This window comes from Calliphora vicina, chromosome 3 (genome assembly GCF_958450345.1).
Source record: "Calliphora vicina chromosome 3, idCalVici1.1, whole genome shotgun sequence".
Taxonomy (NCBI): Eukaryota; Metazoa; Arthropoda; class Insecta; order Diptera; family Calliphoridae; genus Calliphora; species Calliphora vicina.
In genome coordinates, this window is record NC_088782.1 from 6949404 (window position 1) to 6973937 (window position 24534).

General features: G+C 32.1%; 2 protein-coding genes across 3 annotated transcripts; one reads left to right on the plus strand and one right to left on the minus strand.

The window, feature by feature from the left end:
- Positions 1-700: 700 nt before the first annotated feature.
- On the minus strand, positions 701-3684 carry DnaJ-1 (DnaJ-like-1). Its single transcript, XM_065503574.1, has 2 exons — positions 3483-3684; positions 701-2806 (listed from the first exon to the last, which is right to left on the minus strand). The coding sequence occupies exon 2, from the start codon at positions 2727-2729 to the stop codon at positions 1698-1700; it is 1032 nt and encodes a 343-aa protein (XP_065359646.1). The 5' UTR covers positions 2730-2806; positions 3483-3684; the 3' UTR covers positions 701-1697.
- A 1862-nt stretch (positions 3685-5546) lies between these two features.
- Positions 5547-24534, plus strand: Usp47 (ubiquitin specific protease 47). Of its 2 annotated transcripts, none has more exons than XM_065503320.1 (9): positions 5547-5839; positions 17136-18322; positions 18400-18890; positions 18954-19374; positions 19454-21349; positions 21427-21553; positions 22832-22902; positions 22965-23098; positions 23173-24534. In XM_065503320.1, exons 1-9 carry the CDS (start codon positions 5836-5838, stop codon positions 23378-23380), a joined length of 4539 nt encoding a protein of 1512 aa, XP_065359392.1. In that variant the 5' UTR covers positions 5547-5835; the 3' UTR covers positions 23381-24534. The 2 variants fall into 2 exon arrangements, with proteins under 2 accessions (XP_065359392.1, XP_065359393.1); XM_065503321.1 differs by lacking the exon at positions 5547-5839 and adding an exon at positions 11462-11689.

Below are 24534 nucleotides of genomic sequence, written 5' to 3' on the forward strand. Positions count from 1 at the left end.
AAATGTGTTCAAATCGCAGGTACGGAAAACTTATAAAAAAAATCTGAAATTGGAGAAAACGTTATATCCTTAGTTATAGCTTGGATTATGTGAATCCTGGGGCCGAATTACCGCATTCGATATCGAGTAAATTCGATCTTAATTTTCTTATTTGAGATTACGGCATTCGATATCGTGCATGAAATTTAGTACATTTTGTTATAATTACGATATCGAAATTATTTTTCGATACTATAGTTCAGTCGATCACGAGAGCGGTAATTCGGGTCCTGGAAAATTTAAAATAGTCTTGACAGTTGGTAAAAATCGGCCAACAAATGGCATTTCAAAGTCCTTTCCTACTACGTTAAAAAATAATTTTTAACAAAATATGAAAGGTATATAAATTGTAATTTTTTATAAAGCTAATTGTTTATAGATTACGATTTCGTTATAACTAAAAGACTAATTTAATCACCCTTATTCTATTTGGCGTCGTCGACATCGTCGTCAGTATTGAGTCAAAAAATGGTACATGTTTCGCCGATATAACGATAACAATTGGTAATTTTTGACAGCGTTTTACAAATTTCTGAAAAATAAAATTTTTCCCTTTTTTACACATTTCGAAACATCGAAGCCGATACTTACAAATTAATAAAGAACCCACTTAAGATATCAGTTCTTTAGCAAACATTTTCGAAAAAATTAAACACAAATATTTAAATTTTAATTCAAACATTATAATTTTTTATTTCCATATTTTTTTTTTTAATTTTATTTAATCAGTCTCTGGGTGTGTTTTAAGAATTAAATTTACAAACATTTTTAAAATTCTTTAAATCTTCTAATGAGAGCAATGCCAAAAGCCATTTAAAGAATGATTGATGTTCTATTGTAAAAAGCCAAAAGCAGTAAATAAACGTATAACTCGTTTTAGAATTACTTGAAACATACAATTGTATATATTTATGTGAGTATATAACTTCATTCCAAATGACTTTTTGGACTTATTTACTGAATTAATTTTATACAGCTGTTTCTTTTTTTGTTTAATGAATTAATTTGTTTTCTTCCGTACTTCAGAGTATCTATAATTAAACTTAAATTCTAAAAAAAAGGATTAAATAATTGGAAATGATTTCAATTTTGTGATTGTTAACAAAAAACAAAAATATATGTAGGTATAATAAATGAATTTGTCTCATATCGAAATAAAGAAAAGAAATATTATGTATATAATAAATAACAAATAGTTGCCGTTCTTGTTCTCATAATTGAAACCACAATTTTAATGTAATTCTTCTTAAAGGATTCATACATATGGAATGATTTTAGAAATTTATGTAATTTCATCCAGAAGAATGGAACAAGAACAGACAGTTAACAGACAAATGAATTTGGAAAAAATAAAGAAAAAATTAATATGGACAAAACAATTCATTTAAAAGTTTTCTTCAAGTACGTTCTTTTCACATTTCCAGATCTGTTTATATTGTTTGAAGCAGCAGCAGCAGAATTCAATTGTTGCTGCTGCTGTGTGTGTTAGTAATTGGAAGTTGGTAGCCTAACACTTGATTTCTTAAGACTTAACGCTAATAATTAAAATAGTATTAATAATATTAAATATTACATAATAATAAATACATCCCGCCCAGCAGTTAGACCACAAGTTCTGCAGTTCCCCCTTATTTTCACTAGCCTACATTATCTACTATCTAGTTGGGTAATATCTCACTGAGCAGCTCCTTGGTGCCCGGCTGTATTGAGTCGGGGAATTTGATGTCAAACGACACCATAAGGTCTCCTCGTCGTGAGGGTTCTTTGGGGAAGGGCAACCCCCGACCGGTAATACGTTTTACTGTTGTGGGCTTGATTATTTCACCCTGGGTGTTGACGGTGATTCTATCGCCATGCAGAGTCGGTACTGAAACTGTGGTGCCGCACAAGGCCTGCTTCAAACTAACTTGGGCACTGTAACGCAGGTCACTGCCTTCACGCTTAAACACTGAATGTGGTTTATCACGAATGATGAAAATAATGTCTGCAGGAATTTTTCCAGGTGTCTGATCGCCCTCCTGTTGGAAGGTGATTTTAGTGCCAGCCTTCCAGCCAGGCTTAACTGTTATATTTAGCACTTTCTCTTCCTTGCGGGCCTGACCTGTGGCCAATGACATGCGAGATATCTTCATTTTCTTCACACAACCCTTATCAACTTCCTCCAAAGCCACGTACAAGTCGTGTTCGATGGGTGGGTCTTGAGTTTGACGTTTGCGATTGGGCTGGGCATTGAATGATTGTGAACGGAATGCTCCTCCTGGCCCGCCGCCACCTGTCATTTGTGAGTAAATATCATCATTGTCACCCATGAAAATAGTTTGTGATTCGAAAATACGTGAAGGGTCGCCGCCGCCAAAGAATATGCCAAAGGGATCAGCATTGCCAAAGAATTGAGCAAATGTAGCTCTTGGATCGCCATGATAGGTGTATGTGCCACCACCTTCTTGCCCAGCACCACCAGGAATTCCTCCCTTTAAGCCCTCTTCACCATACTGATCGTAAATATCGCGTTTCTTCTTGTCCGACAGTATCTCATACGCCTCTGCTATTTCCTTGAAACGTTCCTCAGCCTGTGGTGTCTTATTCTTGTCGGGATGGTATTTCAAAGCTAATTTCCGATAGGCCTTCTTTATTTCGTCATCGTTGGCATTTTTATTAATGCCCAGAATTTTGTAAAAATCTTTTCCCATCGCAATTCTTTAATACTCTATCCTGAATGTAGTTAAGTTTTTCTGTGTTGGTGATTCTTTTTAGAAATTTGAAGAAACTGTAAAAAGAAAAAACAAAATATTTTTAATGCAATCTTACAAATGTTACATATTACGTTGACAAATTTAATAATGGAAAAAAATACAACAACAACATTACAACACACAGCTTTATTTACATTTTACCATGTAATTGTCAAGTACAAATAAAATACTACGATTATTCTACGATTTCTTTCAAAGAACATTCGAGAGACGTTTTGGGTTTTTTTGCCAACAGCGGTTTCGCACAGAAACGGGTAGAATAATAAAAAAAAACAAGTAAATGAATGATTTTTGAATGAATTCAAAGTGTCAAGTTGGACAATAGCGGTCTCATTTCAACTTGTAACAAGTAAATTATAAAATACTATAAACACAGATAAAGAAATGCTACGTTTCTCTTTCTCTCTTATCCCCATTATTAGGGTAATGATTTCATCGACAATTCAAGAAAATTCCTGTAGCATTGTGAATTTACATTTGAATTATTTTTCATTGTATTTTAACATTTTAAATAATTTATTATTATCTAATTGCACTTCTGTTTAAAGCATTACATTAATTTGCTAGTTTATTTCCAAAACACTAACACTAAACTTTGTTCAATAAAATCCCCTGAACAATTATTGTTTTATTTGTTGCTGTTGTCTTTTTATTTGTAACGATTTTCTTTTTATTATTTTAAATATTTACCTTTGTTTTTAGAATTTATTCCCACAGCTTCTTATATGCAATTTCAGTATTCTTTTAGATTTTTATTCTTAGTTTTATGCAATATGTACTTCAAATTTAATTTTTTTTTAATTTAGTATTTTTGTCTGTTTTTGCTTATAATTTGTTTTAATTTATATGTTTTTCAAAGCCAACTTGTTTATTATTGTTAAGCACTATTATATATATTATAACAAAGTTATATATTGTTGTTAAATTGCAATTAATTAATATTTTTCACAAAAAACAAGATTATTTTTATCACTATTTTTGCTTGCTTGTTTGTTTTGTTAATAAACCGTTTCCTGGACTCTCACTTGTATTTATAGCAAAAAGTGTTTCATTTTCTAGAATGTTCCAGATTAATTTGACATTTCATTCATTGCATGGTTGTATTCTTCCGTCAGAGTTGCATTTTTGCAATAAACTGTATTGACCTGGCAATACCGTTTTCGTGCCTACCAGCTTTTGTATATACTGCTACAGTAAACACTGTGTTGCTTTTAGCGCTGTTTTTCAATGCTTTTGAGGAATTTCGTCAACAAAAAGAAAATAATGTTTCTAGCAATTTCTAGAAATGTTTGTGTGCTAGTTTAAGTATTATTTCCCAGAGAATATTCTTCTCGAAGGAATGAAAATGTAATTGTTCAAATTAAATGCAATTGACTCATTTGTATTTTCGACATTTATGCTGCCAACGTATGGGTATTACAAAATGTAACTAATATTAATCATACGTTGACATTATAATTACAAATAATACAAACAAGTTAATATACAGCATAAACAAGCTTAATTAAAATTAATAACATTATTTTAACATTCGAATTATTACATTTTTAACTAGCTCAATTTTATTAAATCAATCTTTAAATCTATGTTTTTGATTATGCCACACAACTAATTTACTTAGGATATTAATATAAGAATTCCTAACTCACATAATATCGTAAATATATCGAGCCCTTTGCGCGAAATAATCGTATGTTACAAAAACCAAATTTTACAGGAGAGCATTTAATTTCTTTGCTTTGGCTGGTATCATCAATACCAAATTTTAAATGCGATACAATAACCGATTTAGTAAATTAAATTTCACATACGATAAAATCAACTTCAGGTATTTATAGACGGCAATATATTATTAAAATCATTCGGTATTTCAAAAAATCGTTTCAACAAATATATTTCTTGTTTACACGATAGTATTACACAATATTTCATATTTTTGTTTGAAAATCTAATACAACTTGAGTTTTTGACAATTATTAACCCGATATTTTTATAAAACGTTTAGCTCATTCAATTCTTCATAGTAACGAAATAAATTTTGGTTTCGACTTTATTTAAAGAATTTTATGCTAGGTATACACATTACGATAAGTCGTACGATAAATCGTATAAGTATGAAATTAGTAACGTGTATCATGTTGTCGTACTAACGAAGTATGAAAATCAAAAATTTTTGATTTTTGTGATATTTTTATTACTTGTCATTTTTTTCAAAGGAAATAGTACGATTTGTAGTAACGTCTATCACAAAATCGTACTTCAACTCATACTACGATTAGTACGAAAAATAGTATCGTGTATACCCAGCATTATAATTTTCAAACGTCTTTCTTGAAACATTTGAAATTTTGACATAAAAATATAATAAAAATTTGTTTACGATTTATAACATGAACATTTTTACTCTGTGTCTGTTTGAAAATTGTGAAATGTTATAATATTGTGTTCCCATTGTTTAAGATTAATATACATATATAAACAAATTAGTTCCGTTGTTATCCCGGCATTATCTCTCATATTACATATATCCAAGTTAATCTAAAGAACCGTTCGTTTAGGAATTCGTCAATTTTATAAATACATGCTTTAATACTCTGTATTTTAGTCTGAAAATACCTTTATGAATATGCGTGAAAATGTTCAATCAAGCTTTCTAAAATAGCGATTTTGTTTAATTTTAGAGCTTTTTGAAATTTCAAAGTTGTCAACGTTGACATTTACACTGCAATTTGATGTTTATTTGTGTGTTATTTTTTTTCATTTCGGTAGATTGTTGGTTTTTTCACACAACTTTATTTTTACAAAAATAATCCAAACAATTTAAACAATGTTTTAGCAAATCCTGCTGATTCGATTAATACATGTTGTATACAATCTGACAAACGCGTGTGCCTGTATTATTATACAAATAGGAATCCTGAGGAAATAATTGTGTACAATTCGAGCAAAAATTGCAATAGCCCTAAAAACCGACAGCAGTCCTGCACCTGAAAACAAACACATAATCAAAAAATCACAAATAAACTAAACCAAACAACTCAATATGGGTAAGAAGTTTGAACTTATCATTCTAAAAATATAAATGTTGACTGCAGCTTGCCAAGAATTTTGGGCAAAAAGTGTAAACTTTGTAGTGATTGTGGAAGGTTATGACAAAATTTTTTGTTAAAAACATTCAAGATCCTTGAACTATATTTAAAGCTCTTAAAAAATCGTACTATTCGCAGATGACATAATATGGAGGACAAAAAACAAACATTCTGACAATATATTCCATCATGTAACAAATAACATACGAAAATGCATATGTACAAACATACATACATAGATATGTAATACTATGTTGGGCCTACATACATATATATTTCTATGCATTTCTCGGAGTAGGTGTTTCAGTTTTTAAAATAGATGACAATTGGACGAATGACCACCTACCTATCTGTGCTAAATAAACATTCAGAAATCTTATTGGATCAATTAACATTTGTTACTAATAATTTTCTATAATTAATGCTTTAAAATGAAGAAAATAAAAATATATCCCGTTATTATAAAATGTAGTATATAAGGCTTAAAATAGATAAATTGCTGCATATATTGTAGAATAAATAAATTGCAACAGTTTATAGCATTCAAAGGTGATTTCAACAACACAATTTGCTTAGTCTTTAATAAGATTCCTTTTATAAAATTCCAATTGGAAACACAGGACTTGTTGAATTGTATTGTATTACGAAATGTATGTACAACATAGTGGTATCCTTTAAAATGCCAAAAACTTTACTGTTTAAATAATTAACAAAATTCTTAATTTAATTAAAAGAAAAGTTATTTTTATTTATATTATTCATTCATATAATACAGAGTCAAACAGGCCATACACAAAGTTCATATTACATAGAAAATATTCTTACCCAGATATGCCTACTGTACTACATGTAGTTCTTGTTTACAGGATACGTCACAGGATACGTATCAAAATACCATTTTTTTTTGTTCACATACTTAGTACTCACCAATACCTCATGGGAGATTGTGTGATCGCATTATATTTTGCTACCACTTTTGAGTTATTGAATTTTTAATTTGTCATATTTTCATAATGCCCATATTCAGTCATAATTTGCACTGTTTTTTATTTCTCATTTGCTTCCAAAATAATATAAAAGTAATTTTAAAATTATCAAGCTCAAGCCTTCGGCATATCTGGGCTAAGTAAGAAACATTCACTAATACTATACATTTAAACTAAGTAAATAATAATAAAATGTTCCCTAAACGGCTCCCCAGTTATGTTCATCAATACAAAAAGCGATTTAATAACAAATAACCAGTCCTAATTAGTGGTGTGAAATATATATGTATGTATATTGGGAAAAAATATTAAAAAACTCCAGGACTTTAACTTTTTTTAAGAAAGAAAATACTATAAATTACATTAAAATGGAGCAAAAATCCAAATCTGTTCAAATCCATTACATCGGAAGTGGTAATAAATCTGCCTAAACTTCTGTTACACTTATCGTTCGGAATGTTTTCAATTCCGAAGTTATTATTCCGATCGATTTTTTCCTTATACCTTAAAAGATTTTTTGAAATTTACGGGTTTCCCATTTTTATACCCTACACCACCATAGTGGGGAGGGTATTATGCGTTTGTGCAGATGTTTGTAACCAAAAATATTAGTCTTAAAGTATACCGATGCGCAGAGTACAGGTCGCAATTTTGAAGATATTTCTATCAAATTTTCTACATAATATTTTTTCGGCCCAAGGACCAAGCCTATTGAAACTGGCTGAAATCGGTCCATTATTTCACCTAGCCCCCATACAAATGTCCTTCCGAAATTGGACTTTATCGGTCATAAATGTTTAATCTATATATGTATCTCCACAAATTGCGCTCCAAATAAGTTTTATATATACAAAATTCATGTCACCAAATTTTGTTACGATCGGTCCATAGCTCCCATATAGACCCGCTTCCGAAAATCACTTTAACGTGCATACATCGCTTAAAAATGTTGGCATACTCACAAAATTCAACATAGTAAACTTTCATAGAGACATAAATCACACGACCTAATTTCATGGTGATAATTGGTATAGCCACTTCCGAAAATCACTCAAAAATATAAATTATTGAAATTTTAAAAGGAAAATATTTTTGCTCTTTTACTTAGTGTAGGGTATTATATGGTCGGGCTTGACCGACCATACTTTCTTACCTGTTCAAAATATCTTTCGTAATAATTATCGAATGTTTTTCTAAAAAAAAATGTTTATATCTAATAAACTCCAAACTAAACCACATTAAAACGATGTCTGGTTATATGTTAACATTTAGTACTGTCTAGTTAGGGTACTGTCTGTTAAAATAATTTTTGTATGAAAACTGTCATAAAAATAGATCTGTCATTTAACAGTTACCCATCCCCTTAAAAACGAGGAGAGTAGCTTTTGTAAAAATATACGAAAATTAATTTTGTAAAAATCATTTATATATCATCTATATTCAGTAGAGACAAAAAACAGTTTTTTCGCGTATTACTTGAGTTATTAAAATTCGGTATTCTACAATATTTTTTAAAGCAACTGCAGAATCTTGCATTATTGGAGACTTTATGATGATAGAGGGATTTGCTTCTCAAAAATAATCAATGTGTATGTATGGAAATGAGGAGATAGGTGGTTTAGCTTTTTTAAAAAATAAATTATATTGATTTCATTTATACCATCTGTTAGTTTTTAACGTGATTTATTTAAGATAATGGCTAATAATACAAAATAAGATAAAAAAAATTAACAATATTAAACAAAAAGTTATAGACAATTGTTTTTAAAGTTTTTTTTTTGGAGTTTGATTGGTGTAAATTATCGTAAAAAAATAATGGTATTCACTAGGTTTTACGCTCTTAAAATCTTGCAAATTCTTCCACTTATTTGGCTGAATTGATAGTGGACCAGAATATAGAGATTTTGTTTCAATATGTCCTATATAAGGTAGATCAATGTGATCTGTATCAAAATTTTAATTATATTTCACGCTACCATCTGGAAAATATAAAAGAGATCTTAAATTAGACACAGTAGGATCGTTCTTTACGCGTCCTGGTCTAATGGAAGAAAAATGCATACGTTTATCATCATTGTAATTAATAAAGAAATCATAATTAAAATATTCTGCATTAAACGGCTTTTTGAGATCTTACTGTTAATTTTAACAGTCTTTTTGGCTTCTCTAAAAATTCTAACTGTATTTGATGACAAGTGTATAGATTGATTTTTCAATATAATCACTATCTTAACATGGGTACTATCGCACTTCATTTGCGTATGGCCTTTCTCTAAGAACTTCTGTTCAACAACTTTATTATTTTCCGCATGAAAATTGGATAGAGCATTAGATAAATAATGGTTGCGGTTTTTGTAGCCACAACCAAGCAAATTAAGCAAATTCCAAAAATTTTCCAAAAAAAAAGATAAAATATTTTCATATTAATTCAATTCAGAATCGGATTTCGTTATATTGATAAACTATTAAAAAATGTCAAATTCATGTTTAGCATGCAAAAATAGTAAGAAAACAAAAATTAATTGTGTAAGATAGAGAATAGAATAATAAAAATACAAATAAATCAGCAAAAAAAAAATATGTTTGTTACAAAACTCACACCATAGATGAGGGTTGATGAAAAATAAAAACCTATTTTTCTTAAAATTTATGAAGTATACTGAAGGTACTAAAATATACTTTATCAAACAGTCTCTCAAAAATATGTTTCATTCATAATACCCGTATTGTAAAAATTATACAATGCAATATGGGAATAATCTCCTATAGAGAATTTTAAGAATACTTCTTCGGTGAGACAAAGATCGCCCAGGCCTATCAAAAAGTTTAAAGACCAAAAGTTGGAGGCATAACTCCATGAAGATTGTTGTCAAACTCAACAAGAGCTTGCAAAATCATTGCAGCAATTTCAGCATCAGGATTCGAGCATCAGGATTCTTCCAAAACGTATTCATCCATACCAATTGAAGCCGAGAGAACTTGAAAAACGATTTAGTATGTCTGAAATGCTGCTTCAACGCCTTAAATGAAAATAATTTTTGCCCGAAATCATTACTTGCGATGAAAAATGTGATCATACTTACGTATGCGTAAGTGATCATATGTGAAGCTCGGCCAACCAGCCGAATTGACATCAAAGCCAAATATCCATGGCGCTAAGGTAATACTCTGTATTTGGTGGGACCAAAATGGTGCTATCTATGAGCTGCTGAAATCTGGAACCTGTACCAAACGCAACTGTTTCGGTATTAAGGTTAAAAACAGAGCAAGGAAATTGAAGTCAAATTTTATTAAAAAAATATTAATGCTGCATAATGGATGACGAAACGTATGTTCTGGAAAATTTTTCCCAGCTTCCGGGTCCATATTTTTATGTTACTATGGTTGACCCAAAAGCAGAAAATTTTTCCAAAAAGTTTTTGGTATGGCAATCAAAATTCAGTTGCGGCGAAAGAAGCCTAACATTTGATACAAAAGGCTCTATAAATACCGAAATATACATCAAGGAATGTTTACAAAAGAGGATGCTTCCATTCATAAGACTTGTTAATGTCTCCACTTATTTTTGGACTGAATTGGCATCCTGTCACTATGATAAGTAAGGCCTTGAGGGGTACAAGAACAATAATGTATTTGTAACAAGAGAGGCAAATCCTTTTAACTGTCTGCAGCTAAGGCCAGAGATATTGGGCTCTTGTTAAAAGAGAATTGAAGAGCACAAAAAGGTGTCCAAAAGTGTGGTAGATTTTAAACGGATATGCACTACCTGTTCGAACAAAGTGACAGAAAGCTCTATAAAAATCTTAATGGAAGGGTTTTCGGAAAAGGTCCATAAATTAAACACTATTGATTAGAACTATAAAAATAATATTTCTTGTAAATTGTAATAAAAATTTCAATCAAATAAAAAAAATTCAAAACTGTATGTTTAGTGGTTTCTTTTCTTTTTTATTAACATTTATGTATGTTTAAGATTTTTTCGATCTCACTCCTTATACTGCAGATTTTCTTTATAAAATACCGAAGATTTTTTATAAGTATTAAAATAGACACTTATTCAGGCTTAAATGTTTTTAATCAATTTATATATCTATCGTACATATTTTGGACAAAGCCGCCATAATTCAAAATTTGGTATAAAAATCAAACTGAATAGTATAAATTAACCGGCAAAACTGTTTAGATAATTGAATGTTTGTCGTCATTATTCTCAATACAACAAACAATGTTTTTGTGAATAAAATTAATACAAATCTATATTTTTCCGACAGTTTTCTGCTTATTTACATATATTATTATTTTAAAATCTAAAAATCTAGTATCTTAATTATGGTAAAATAATTAAATTAAATATAAATACAATTTTTAATAATATTCCACAATAATTGTGTTATAAATTAAACATTTTATTGAAAATATTGAAGATTTAGTATTAAATGTTTTCGTTAATTTTACATTGTAAGAGATGATGTCAATAAACAAGCATACAAATATGTAGATAAATATGTATGTAGTTTATATGTAAAAGATATGTATGCGAAATATCTATCACACTCAACAATTTGTTTGTCTTTTTTTTTGAAACACAAAATTTTGATATTTGCTGAAAATCATGAGTAAAATTCTCAGTGCTCGCAAACAAAAACGAAAAAAATTCAAAATTAAGAAGAAACAAATCTCACAAGTACTGACACTCTGAATCGTATTCAAAACTGAAACGGACGTGGTGTGCGCGTGAATGAAATCGTTTAAAAAGTGTATATAAAAATATATATGAGTGTCTATACATATATTCCGAAAAAAATACCTCAAGAATAAATAGGTTAGAAAAAAAAAATAAAATTGGAAATAAAGAAATAAATCAATGGAACATAAATTTAAAGAAATGCAAAAACTAATTTCTTATAAATTAAAAAATAACAGTGTTTGTAGTAATATAGTGAAGTTGTGATTAAAAACACTTTCTTAAAATAATATATGTATTTTGCTTATATGTACTCTTGGATATGGTACTGACCGACCATCATCTATATATGTACGAATTATATGTATAATATCACGTTCTATATATTAGATATGAAGACGCCCCACTTTCGTAATCGTTAATTATTGGAATATACTACACATTTTCGGGATTATTTTCGTTATTATTATTATTATTACAGACTTGTTTACCTTCATCTGCAATATTGTGTATTGATTATATGTATTTATTATGTACAACCAAATACAATATATATTGTAGTTTGGATAAAAATGAACATTAAACGTTTCTAAATTAGAATTTATTGAAAATAAAATAAAATCTAAAAATATTGAATGATTTTCATGTGTAATTCAGTTGAACAATTTAAAAATAAATTCAAAATCAAATTGAATTTATTCAAACGAAAAGAAAATGGATAAAAATAGATAGACGATGGGCAACTAACTAACTAAAAAAAAAAACGTCTCAACACTCAGAGTATACAAATTTTAAGATCAAAAATACACAAACGTAAAAGTGCACAATTTGTTTGAACATCTTTTCTTTCTTTTCTTGTTATTGCTTTAGAAATCTATATTCATAAATTGATGTTACATGTTTTTGTTTATTTCGTTATTGTTAATAGCGTCAAACATAAATGATAATGCAAAAATTGATTATTGATTTCAAAAAAATTAACTTAAAGTCATTTAAAATTAGAAAAGTTGTCAGCCACAGATGAATAGAGAGAGAGAGTGAGAGAAAAGCCCCTGCTGCTCGCATAGGGTAAGAGTAAATATTTACTGACATCATGTCCTCTCCAACACGACTGCATTTCTTTAAATTTATATGTGTATGTACTTAGCTACAATATTTATCTAAAAATTTACTCTACTCTATTTTGTATGTGAAAGGTTTTAAGCAATACAAGAAAGTAGTAATTCGGAATGGCGAAAATAGTTCAGGCTGCAGCTTTGATTATATGCATTTACTTTTTTCATCTTTTACTTCTTTCTATCTTTGTACATACAAATTTGCAATCGCTCTTTTTGCGCAAATGTGTAATATCTCAAAATTAATGATTTTTATATTTAACATTTTAATTGTAAAAACATATTTGAAACTGCGAAAGATTTTATTTTAATTTACATATTTTATTTAAACAAAAATAAAGAAATTATATTTTTGTGATTAAATAGTTACTAAGCCAAATTAGAAAAAAAAAAGGTTTGCAATAATCACAATTTTCTTTTTATGTTTTTGTTCATGTTTTCAATGTAGTTAAAATCAAATTTCAATACAACCCAGCTAGAGTAATCAAAAACGGCATTTTTGGTGACGATATACCCTTACCACTCACGGTCAAGGGTATAAAAAATATTAATGTAGTTCAATCGTGGGAATAATTTTACACTTTGTTCCCATATATAGAATTGGCAAAAATAGAGGAGTGATCGATGGTTGACAAGACCACACCACTCGTCAGATGAAGTGTCATTTACATCTTAATGTATGCTAATATGTCGAAGTTATTACACGCAACCTGTAGCGGTGAGATATCTCAATAAGTCATTAAGTCTAGACCCAGATACCTAACCAAGGTATCTGTCCTTTTTGACACTCTGGGCTGGGCATTCACAGAGAAGATGAAAAATCTATCCTTGCAGCAACTGCAATGGTCGTTAAAGGGGATTCCAAGGCGACATGTATGCTTGCCTAGCATCCAGTGTCCCGTTAATACTACCTTAATATATCCCTTCTATTATGGGTTATCAGTATCTAAGTTTCGCCATCTATTCTTTATAAAGCATTTTCAGCGGATTTACAAAGAAGAAACTAAAGCCTTTCGAATGGTATTATAATATTTAAGTAACTTTGAGAAATCTGTGTGTTTTTGTCCAGCATGTTTTTAACCCTCCGTTAGTCGCAATTATTTTCAATAGAAACTAGTGGCAATGTATCAAATTGATATCAATAAAGAAGAAGCCGCATTTGAAAATAATCTCTCTTCACTTTTTATTTCGTGAACATAAAAACACTATTAAATTCAAAGTATTTAATATAGCAATCAAAATAAAATTTCAGTAAAAAATATGTATATTTTTATCAAAAATTATGGCATTTAAAAAAATGTATCAACCAGATCAGTTGCGACTAACGGAGGGTTAAATCGAAAACGTTACTCGGATTCGGTTTACAGGACTGTGGGATAGTTGATGATAACTAAAATTGGTGGCGTCTGTCATGACTTACTTTTTTATCTTTATATATCTTCAATTAAAATAACTCAGAAATTTTGAGTCGGTGGTCGCTACTTTAAGAGCGCTTACTCCAACTTCCGAGTTAACTCGGAATGGAAAGGAAAGATAAACATTTTTAGATTCAATATTAAAAAGTTCGTGGTTGAGTTTCTGCGAACTTTGCAAAATAAATCAAAATTACATTCCAAATTATTTATTTAAAAAAACAACTATACTACTTATGTTTGCATATTTAAGTATACAAAAGTACGACATACACATCTGCTCAAAATAATAGATACACCTAATTGGAAAAAATTTAAATGGCGGTAACATTGAAAATTTCCTCGCAAGCGTTAATAATACATCATATTATTAAAATTTCTATCTGGCAATGTCATGTCAGTCAAAAATCTGGCAACTATTTGCTTTCATGTTGATTTTTAAAAACGAATTTATTTGAATTACAAAAAATTATTTGCTCATAAAAATAGATACACATCAGTAATTTGTAATTTGTTTATATACAATTTTTTTTTTGTGCAATTTTTTGTTCCTATTTACGTGAAACAGTAAGTATAATTTAAATTTTAGCAACAATTTTATAAAAAATAGGACTCTTTTGAAGAAAATGGGACGAAATCATCATTGTACCGAAGATGAGAAAAAAATTGTTCAAACGATGAGAAATCAAGGAAAATCATTACGGGAAATAGCAAAGAGCATAGGAAGATCTTTACATTTTGTCCAAAATGCTTTATCTAAAAAACAAAAAAGAGAAACTCGCGGTAGACCAAAGAAAACCAGTCCAGAAACAGATAGGCGGATCGTCCTTATGGTTAAAAAAGACCCTTTCATATCATCGAAAGCTATTTCTGCGGAGCTATGTAACGAAATCAGTCCACAAACAGTTCGTCGTCGTCTTTTACAAGCTAAATTACCGGGAAGAATTGCCAGAAAAGTGCCACTAATGCGCCAAAAAAATATCAAGACAAGATTAGAATTTGCTAAAGAGCACTTACAATGGTCCGGGTGTGAAGGCGAAAAAAAATGGAGAAATATTTTATGGAGCGACGAAACAAAAATAAATTTGTTTGGAAACGACTGCCAAAGAAATGTACGCCGACCAAAAGGAAAAGAATTCCACGTTAAATTTACAAAAAAGACGGTAAAACATGGCGGGGGAAACATAATGGTTTGGGGTTGCTTTTCATGGAATGGTGTTGGTCCGATATTCCGAATAGAAGATACCATGAATGCTAGTGGGTATAGAGACATATTGGAAAACGTAATGCTTCCATATGCATCGGAAAATATGCCATTAATATGGACATTCCAGCAGGACAACGACCCAAAACATAGTTCAAGATTAGTTAAAAACTGGTTCTTGGAGAATAACGTACCTGTTTTAAGCTGGCCCAGCCAATCCCCTGATTTAAACCCAATAGAAAACTTGTGGAGTGAATTAAAGATAAGGCTTTCGAAGAAAGTTTTCAAAAATAAAGACGATTTATGGGAGAAAACGTAAAAAATATGGTACGAGATTCCATTGGAGAAGTGTCAGAACTTGATATCCATTATGTCCAGAAGAGTGGAGAAAGTTTTACAAAACAAAGGTGGATATACTGGATACTAGCTTTACTTTAATAATAAACTAATTTTTTTAAGATAAAATTTATTAGCTTTTGTTTAGTAAGAATTTTTAAAAATGTATCTATTATTATGAGCACCAAATTTTTCGAAATTTAAGAAATTTAATTTACTTTATAATATTTATTATTAATTATGAAATATTTTGTTTTTGTTTTTTACTCTCCTTTTAACTATAAATAAAAATCGACTGAATTTTTTTTATAATTTTACAATATACCATTATTTTTTTTCGTTTTTAAAAAATAAATTTTGGTGTATCTATTATTTTGAGCAGATGTGTACATATTTTACGTTGTTATTAAATAAAAAATGTTTCACAAAAAATAAAACTTTACCCCCTGTCTATACCTGATAAATTTGTATCATGATAAACGTCAAAATGGTTGTCAAGATACAAAATTATCAGGTATAGTCACCATTTATTAGTATTATTGCTTCGTTATGACAAAATTGTTAGTGCTTTTGCTCAGACAACTTTGTCTTGACAACAAATGTCATTTATTGTTATGATGAATATTTGTCTAGTATAGACAGGGGGTTATAGATTCAATAATAAAAAGTTCGAACGAATCCAAAATTAAATTTCAAATTATTTATTAATGGATTGATCTGATCATTTGTTTACTAGTTTCTGCTATTTTTACTAACAATGGACATTTTGAATACAAAAAAAAAACTCGTTGCTGTGTTATTAAAAACACTACTTTCTTCTGATATTAACAGAAAACTTGGATGACCCTTTGCTAATGATCGTGTCATATCACAATTGCAGTCGAATACTTTTTTGATGACACAATGTGATAAGATCGGCTTTTTCACTTGTTCCCAATATGTACTTGTTTTTTTGGAAATTTATTTATTTACGTTGGACAAGTGCCAAAAATATTTTGCAAAGTATCAGAGGAATTTAATTTTTCCTGTTGAATATACAGCTATACACAGAAATCTGTTACATATACAAATATTATTTATATGCACATACATACATAGTATAGTATGTATGTACATAAACATTTATTAATCATATGAATATGTATATTATAATTTGTAGTAAAAATTGCGAAAAAGACCGGTAAACAATTGAGAATTTTATAGTAAAATTTTATTTTGAGTATGTACTTGTAAATTGTTAGATTTGAATCATATAGATTTTTACAGTTCGCTCAAATTCACAACAAGACTGCCATAACTCAAAAAACATAGTTTCGAGTAAAATACATAAATTATAAGTTTTAAATTCGGTTTGACTATAGGTCAAAATCAGAATTATCAACATTATCTTAAACCAAATATACATAGCTTATCTTATCTGTTTTTTTATTATTATTTAATTGATTTCAATTACAGAATTAGTCATTCTTCTTTTGTTTTCATATTAATTTTAAACTCCAATTGTTTTTGTTGTATAGAAAATTCGGAATATAACGATATGGTCCAGTTTAGTGGCCATGATAAAACGACACAATGTGTCGTATATGACCAAACACCAGATTCGGAGCAAAAGAAAATTAATATTGTAGTTCGTCCCGCATACACAGTGGGCAAAGTGATTGGTGACATTAAAACACAATATCACTATGATAAATTTGAACTGCTAATGCAGCCAATATCTGGTGGAGATTTGGTGTATTTAAATGAACATCAAAACGAGTTGATCTACAAAGTTGGCGGCTTCGAGCCACAGACTAAAAATGTTTTAGTAATTCTACCTTCGGGCAAATGGGATGGTAATACCAAGAAACGCTATGAATTCCCATCAAAATCATCGCTAAAGCTCATAACGAATGGTAGTAGTAGTAGTAGCACTATAATAACCGCCTCCGCCGCCCCAGCTACTGCACTAACAACAACAGCACCTCTGCCGCCACCACTACCACCAAGCAATTTTCTAAATAATAATTACAATAAGAAAACTACAACCATTACAACAACAACAGCGGTGACAATGGATAATAATTACATTGCCTCTTGCCTTAAAGTCCTGAATATCGAACCCTTAACAACAAATAGCCAGCATCATCCAAGCCAAATTCTAACAAACAGCAATAGTTATCACGGGCCCATGAACGATGAAGCACTGGCAAGTACAAACACTTTATCGTCTCCATCGTCGATGACTACAGTTACGAATGAAACCAATACGGATTCTTTAAATCTAAGTCCAATGTCAGAACCAGATCCTTTGTCGGACGACGATTTAGCACTGGGTGCCTCTGCCAGTCCCACGGAAACGGAGCCAATGCAGTGTGGGGGTCCTTTATCACTGACTCATGACTCCTCATCTACATCAGGTTTGCATTTTGCCCAAGATACGAACTCAAGGTACCGTGACAAATCTGACAGCCTAGTAGATGCCACAAAGAAGTACCCATTGTCACCATTGCCAGCACCTGCAGCAGCCATAATGGCTCCACCAACCAACAATGGTTATGTCGGCCTCGTTAACCAAGCCATGACTTGCTATTTGAACAGTCTTTTACAAGCTCTTTACATGACACCGGAGTTTCGCAATGCATTATACCGCTGGGAGTTCGATAACGACAACGAATCCAAAAATATCCCCTACCAATTACAAAAGTTGTTCCTGAACTTACAAGTAAGAATCATATTCATATTCATTAAAACAGAAAAGTTGTAAAATTTATTTCACTTTTTTCTTTTGGTACATTTAAGACGTCGAAAAAATCCGCAGTAGAGACAACCGATTTGACTCGCAGTTTCGGTTGGAATTCATCGGAAGCCTGGCAGCAACATGATATCCAGGAATTATGTCGTGTTATGTTCGACGCCTTGGAACACAAATTCAAAAACACAAAACAGGCTAACCTCATTTCCAATCTGTACGAAGGCAAAATGATTGATTATGTCAAGTGTTTGGAGTGTAATACGGAAAAGACTCGCGCAGATACCTTTTTAGATATACCGCTGCCCGTGCGTCCTTTCGGCAGTCAAGCTGCCTATGGCAGCATTGAAGAAGCTATCAGAGCTTTTGTTCAGCCAGAGACATTGGATGGTAATAATCAATACTTTTGCGAAAAATGTAACAAGAAATGTGATGCCCACAAAGGTCTGAAGTTCAAGAACTTTCCTTATGTTTTGACGCTGCATCTCAAGAGATTCGACTTTGACTACTCAACTATGCATCGCATTAAACTGAATGACAAGTAAGTCATTTGATGAAAACTAAAACTTATCACTATTCCAACTTATTTTTCTTTATGTTTCAGAGTGACTTTCCCACAAACGCTCAATTTAAACTCATTTGTTAACTCCAAAGAATCGGAGTCAACTCCCAACAGCAATGGAGCGGCACCTACAGACGACTGCAGTACAACGGACAGTGGTTCTGCAATGGAGGAAGACAATTGGAGTAGTGGTGTGGGCACTACAGCCAGCTCAACTACACAAAACGACACAGATGTTAACGATGAAGAGCAGGACGAGGGCATCGACATGAGCTCCAGTACAGATCATCGTAATCGGGTAAACAGTGAACAGAACTTGAAACAGGATTTGGGACCATTTACCTACGAGCTATTTGCCATTATGATTCACTCAGGCAGCGCATCAGGTGGTCATTATTATGCATACATCAAGGAATTCGATAACAACGAATGGTATTGCTTCAACGATCAATCTGTATCGCCCGTAAGTACCAAAGTCATTCAATAAATATTTTAAAATCCTTTAAAATTGTTTATACTCGTATGAACATTCTCTGCTGTAGATAACACAAGAAGACATTCAAAAGTCATTTGGTGGCGGTTCGAGTAAATCCTACTACTCCAGCGTCTACAGTTCGAGTACAAACGCTTACATGTTAATGTATAGACAAATTGATGCAAAGAAGAATGAAAAGTGTGTTAAATCCGCGGAATTTCCCGAACACATCACAAAACTGACGGAGAAACTGAAGGAAGAGGAGGAAACACGTGTCAGCCGAGGAAGCGTTCGCCATCGTCCAATTACGGATCTCACCTTGCCGGAGCAAATCAAACCTCGAGTTTATTTCTATAATCCCAAGATGAAAAAATTGATAATGACGCGAGTTTATGTTTCGCAAAAGTTCGACATAAATGTTGTCCTGGAGTCAGCCTTCCAAATGTTGTCCGTGGAGCAGTTTGCTCCTTTGTCGCACTGCCGTCTCGTGGCCTATGATCCGCCAGCCGAGCGAATTCTTCGTTCGTTTGAGAACATAAAAAACCCCACGTTAGAAGAGATACAAGGCGATAACGAGGAAACTATTGGATTTTTGTTGGAATACAAAGCAGATGGACAAGAATTTGAGATTTATGAACCAGGAGGCTCGACTTGGTATGTATACATGGTTAATTTGACAACAATGGAGATGGACGGACCATTCTTCGTGTATTCAAAAACCTTTGAAAATAACGACACTCTACGGCACTCTATTGCTGTGCGCTTACATGTGAAGGAGGATCAGCTGTTGGTTGCAACTTTTCAGCGTAACGGAAATGCATTTGTGGCCTACGATCCCATGCCCACTAAAGAAGCCCAACTACAATTACAAGAAATGGCCAGATCACGCTTCAAAGACCTCACCTACTTGTACTTATTTGTCCCCAACACAGATCCCACTAACTTGGAAATCATTGGAATACCGGCTAACGAAATGCACGAACAGTTGTCCCCCGCCGGTGCAGCTATACAGGAATCTACAGTTGGCAGTAGTACGGCAGCACAGACGCCTACCGCAAACAACAACAACAACACAAACTGTTCAGGTTTAACAAATGGGTTCAGTGAATCTGCAGTAGCTGCTTCAAATGTCGGCCACGAGTCAAACTCTGAAGACAGTAGTCTAAGTGACGGTGATCGGACATTGGTGGAAAATATACAACACCGTGGTGATGGCGATAGCCAAATCTCTAGTACTAGTCATTCTCCCCAGCTGTCAAGTCCTGAGGAGGAGAACCGCCAGGACTCCATTAATCGCATCAACGCCTTTTATAACGGCTATTCACATGGAGAGCCCGACTTATCACCCATCGTCCCACAAGTACCACAATTCTTCCATGCCATTAAACTAGAAGGCGTGGACACGACAATAGCCAACTCTAGCAGACATCACTACATGGATCCAGATAGTTCGGAGGAAGCGGCGCGAAAACCCGTAGTTAGCTACAAAATTCTAGTAGACTCACACATGAAGCTGAGTACGTTTAAGAACCATGTTCAGCGTCTAATTCAAGTGCCTGATAACTTCTTCCAATTAAACCGCAAACATGACAAGAGCCTCAAAAACATGATGTCAGAGACGCTTGTCTACTTCAGCGAAGGAGAAACATTGTTCGTGGAACTAGGCAAGGAACTACAGCCGGAGGAACACAAGGCCAAAATATTCTTTATGCGTTTGTCCGAGCTGAACAACGAGTCCGGAAGATTGCCGTGCGTGTGTGAATGGATATATACGGATTCCATGAATGTGTCTGCAGCTAAAGCAAATTTAGTTGCCAAACTGCAACGTATTGATCTCGCCAAATACAAGAGCTTAACTGTTCAAAATTGCCGTCTGTGGCTTAAGGGCGGTCGCAGTCCCATCAAAATATTCACAGATGACGAAACGCTTGGTTGTGATATTCGTTCAACAGCGTCAATGGAGGTAGGAGATCATTAACAAAGTTTGATATGCAAACAGTTATAAAGGTACGGTTTTTTCGTTTTCTTTTCTCTCTCTAGTTTATTGTACAAGAGTGTGAAGATGACGCCATTGCAAACACAGACGACAACAGTTTAACAATATTTGTACGACGTTGGCATCCGGATACGTTACAATTGGACAAGTTTCAGGAAGTCACATTACATAGTAAGTTTGAAAAGGTTTGCTTTTTTCGTTTTTTACATATAAACTCCGCCGTGGTGTTAAGTTTGATGCAACTAAAATATAGAACTTTTTATTATAATCACTATTCATAACCACTATTCATAGAAAACTTTGAATTTTGCAACATATGACCTCAAATGGAACATATGGACGAAGGAGATTAATTTCCGTAGTTGAAATATTTACTGTCAGTCAGTATCATACCTATGCGGACCAAAAAGATTCTATTTTCGCTTAAACACACAAATTATGAGTTTGTTCAAAAGATGTTTTGGCCGAAATGAAGCACCGATAGTGAGTTCTGTACGCAAGTTTGAATTTACGAGATTGACTTGCTAGTGGACAGCAGTCATGGTGGCCAAAAATGAGCAACTGCGGAAACTCACTTTTTATAGACTGAAATGAAAGATATGAATTTGGATACAATCAATCTTTTGCACACTAACTTCGGTAATCGGTTTATCTTGGATAAAAGCCGTAGTATGTGATATAATGGGAATATTTGTTATTTCCAATAAATGCATAATATACCGAACGAAATTAAGTTTAGATTATTTTATTTTTAAAAAGATACTTGAATTTGGAGCATCCTGTATATATACATAGATAGATAAAGAGCTAGATAACAGACCCATACGATTCCATATGAAGAACTGTCCTCCAAAAAAATCCAATCCCTTAATGAAGCCAAAGATGTTATCTGAATTACAGGCCCGACATTTTCTAGATCGTCAAGAAATTGACGACATAACCGCCTAAACCTATGGCGTTGAAGCCCCATGCATTGGCAGATAATATGCTCCACTATATACAACTGCTCCTCGACTCCGTATATTCTACAGAAGTCCAGAATGCCGTTGTCATGTTCGTCCTAGCATTTACTGGGCAGTGACTCGTGATCATACACTAACATTACGCTTATATAGGTCCAGTATTCTGGTATCTGAGGTATTCAGTCTGAGCCATAGGGCCCTGGAGATCCTACAGTCGAGTCTGCTTTTTTAGTCCGGAACAAGAACATCTGCGGCAATAGCTATAACATAGCGTCAGTGTATCTGCGATGTAATTACCTGGTACACCTTGTTCTTTATTTGCTGGGTATCTTTTAGTAATTTTTGTCTAATTTCATTAACCTAAATAACATTTTGCAAATATTTATTTTATTTGACATAAATTAGAAGGGTTTATAAGATTCGGGTCACAGCAATACAACACTCACACTTGTTCCGTATATAATTATGATTTTATTTTCTTTTTTAGAAAACAGTGAAATGCGTCAAACTATATCCAAATTATCGGGTATACCTGAGGATAATGTAGCCTACACAAAGGTAGAAATTCTGGAAGAATTTTAAAAGACAATTTTATTTACTTTTTTTATTTTTCCCCTTAGGTCAATGGATACTTTCCCTACACTAATGTCTCTTTGCTGACAATAAATAGTGCAATGACTTGGTTTTCCGTGCCATCCACATTGGACAAGTATCCCCTCAGTAGTGCGGTCAGTGGCAATATGTTCTTTTACAAGTAAGTATATTTTGAAGCATCCAATTACAATTTGCGGATGGATTGAGTAATTTGTATGGTAATCGCTATTTAAGGGATGACAAGGCCGAGATGAAAGAACTGACAACCGAGGAAAGACGAGAAATGAGCACCAAAGAGAAAATACGCTTAGATCGTTTGGGTTGCATGTCCTCATCACGGTTTTCACCGCGTCGCGAGCGTGCCCTTAAGATTTATTTAGATAGCCCTGCCACAACAGCGTCTCCGCCAGTGGATGCCAACAGTTCCATGGCTGATGATTAACAAATAATTGAACAACATGTCATCCAGCAACAAATCAAATAAGACGCTGAAATTTAACAAGCAGTTACGAAGAGAAACAAACAAAATCAAAGTGTTACTTTACTACCACATACAATACGTTACGTTATTACGTTATTACTTTATATAAAAAATAAGTCTTTTTATTTTTGTTTTCTCCTCCCCCTCTTTTCTTTTCAAGAGAGCAATGGAATTTTCTTTATCTCAATCTAACAACTAATATTAAATTATCGAATTGATAGAAGAAAGAAAAACAAGTTCAACTTTAACTAAATAACACAAATGTCATATTTTGCAAAGGCTTGTCCCAAAAAAGAAAATATATATCAGAGACCGAATATAACGGGTTCACTTTCATTTCAATGGTAAATTCTCATTCGCAGCCATTTAAAAATAATTTTTTGTGATATATCACTGAGAGAGTGATTTATTCGAGAACATTTTAGGTTTGGGGTTGAGAGAAACAGAAAAGAAACAAACACAAATAATCTGGATGAGTGATTTATAATTTATTTTTTTCGTAAAGGTCATGCGAACATGAAAAATAAATCGCAAAATTCATTTGATGCAAATCAACGCTTAAATATATAAAATTTATCAAAAGATTAATAACAAATTAAAAAAATCTCATTTCTGTTGCTCATTACTTCATATTTATCATATCATAATTTCCATAATTTGTTAAAAATTACCAAAAAAAATTATGTAAATAAAAGAGAAAGTAACAGTTATTAAGAACAAGAACAAATGAATTGTTTATCTCACACCAAACCATTAAAAAACAACAAAAACGAATAAAGGTCATACCAAACCCTTTAAATAAACATCATTTTATAACTGTTATTTTCAGTGATTTATTTTTATCACAAAAATATAAATCACAATTTGGTATATGGACGAGTTATTTTCGATCTCTGATATATATACATATATAGGACGGTGAACGCGAAAAATAAAATTTCTCCTCTTCTTGGTGCGAACCTAAACTTTTTCACACACAAAAACTCCCACACTCATACTAATACACGCTAATAACACACATCTACACAGACACTTAGTTTTCTATACCTTAAATGAGACTGCTTCTTAAAAAATAAGTAAAACTAAACTGTAATAAAACGAAAAAACAAAAAAAA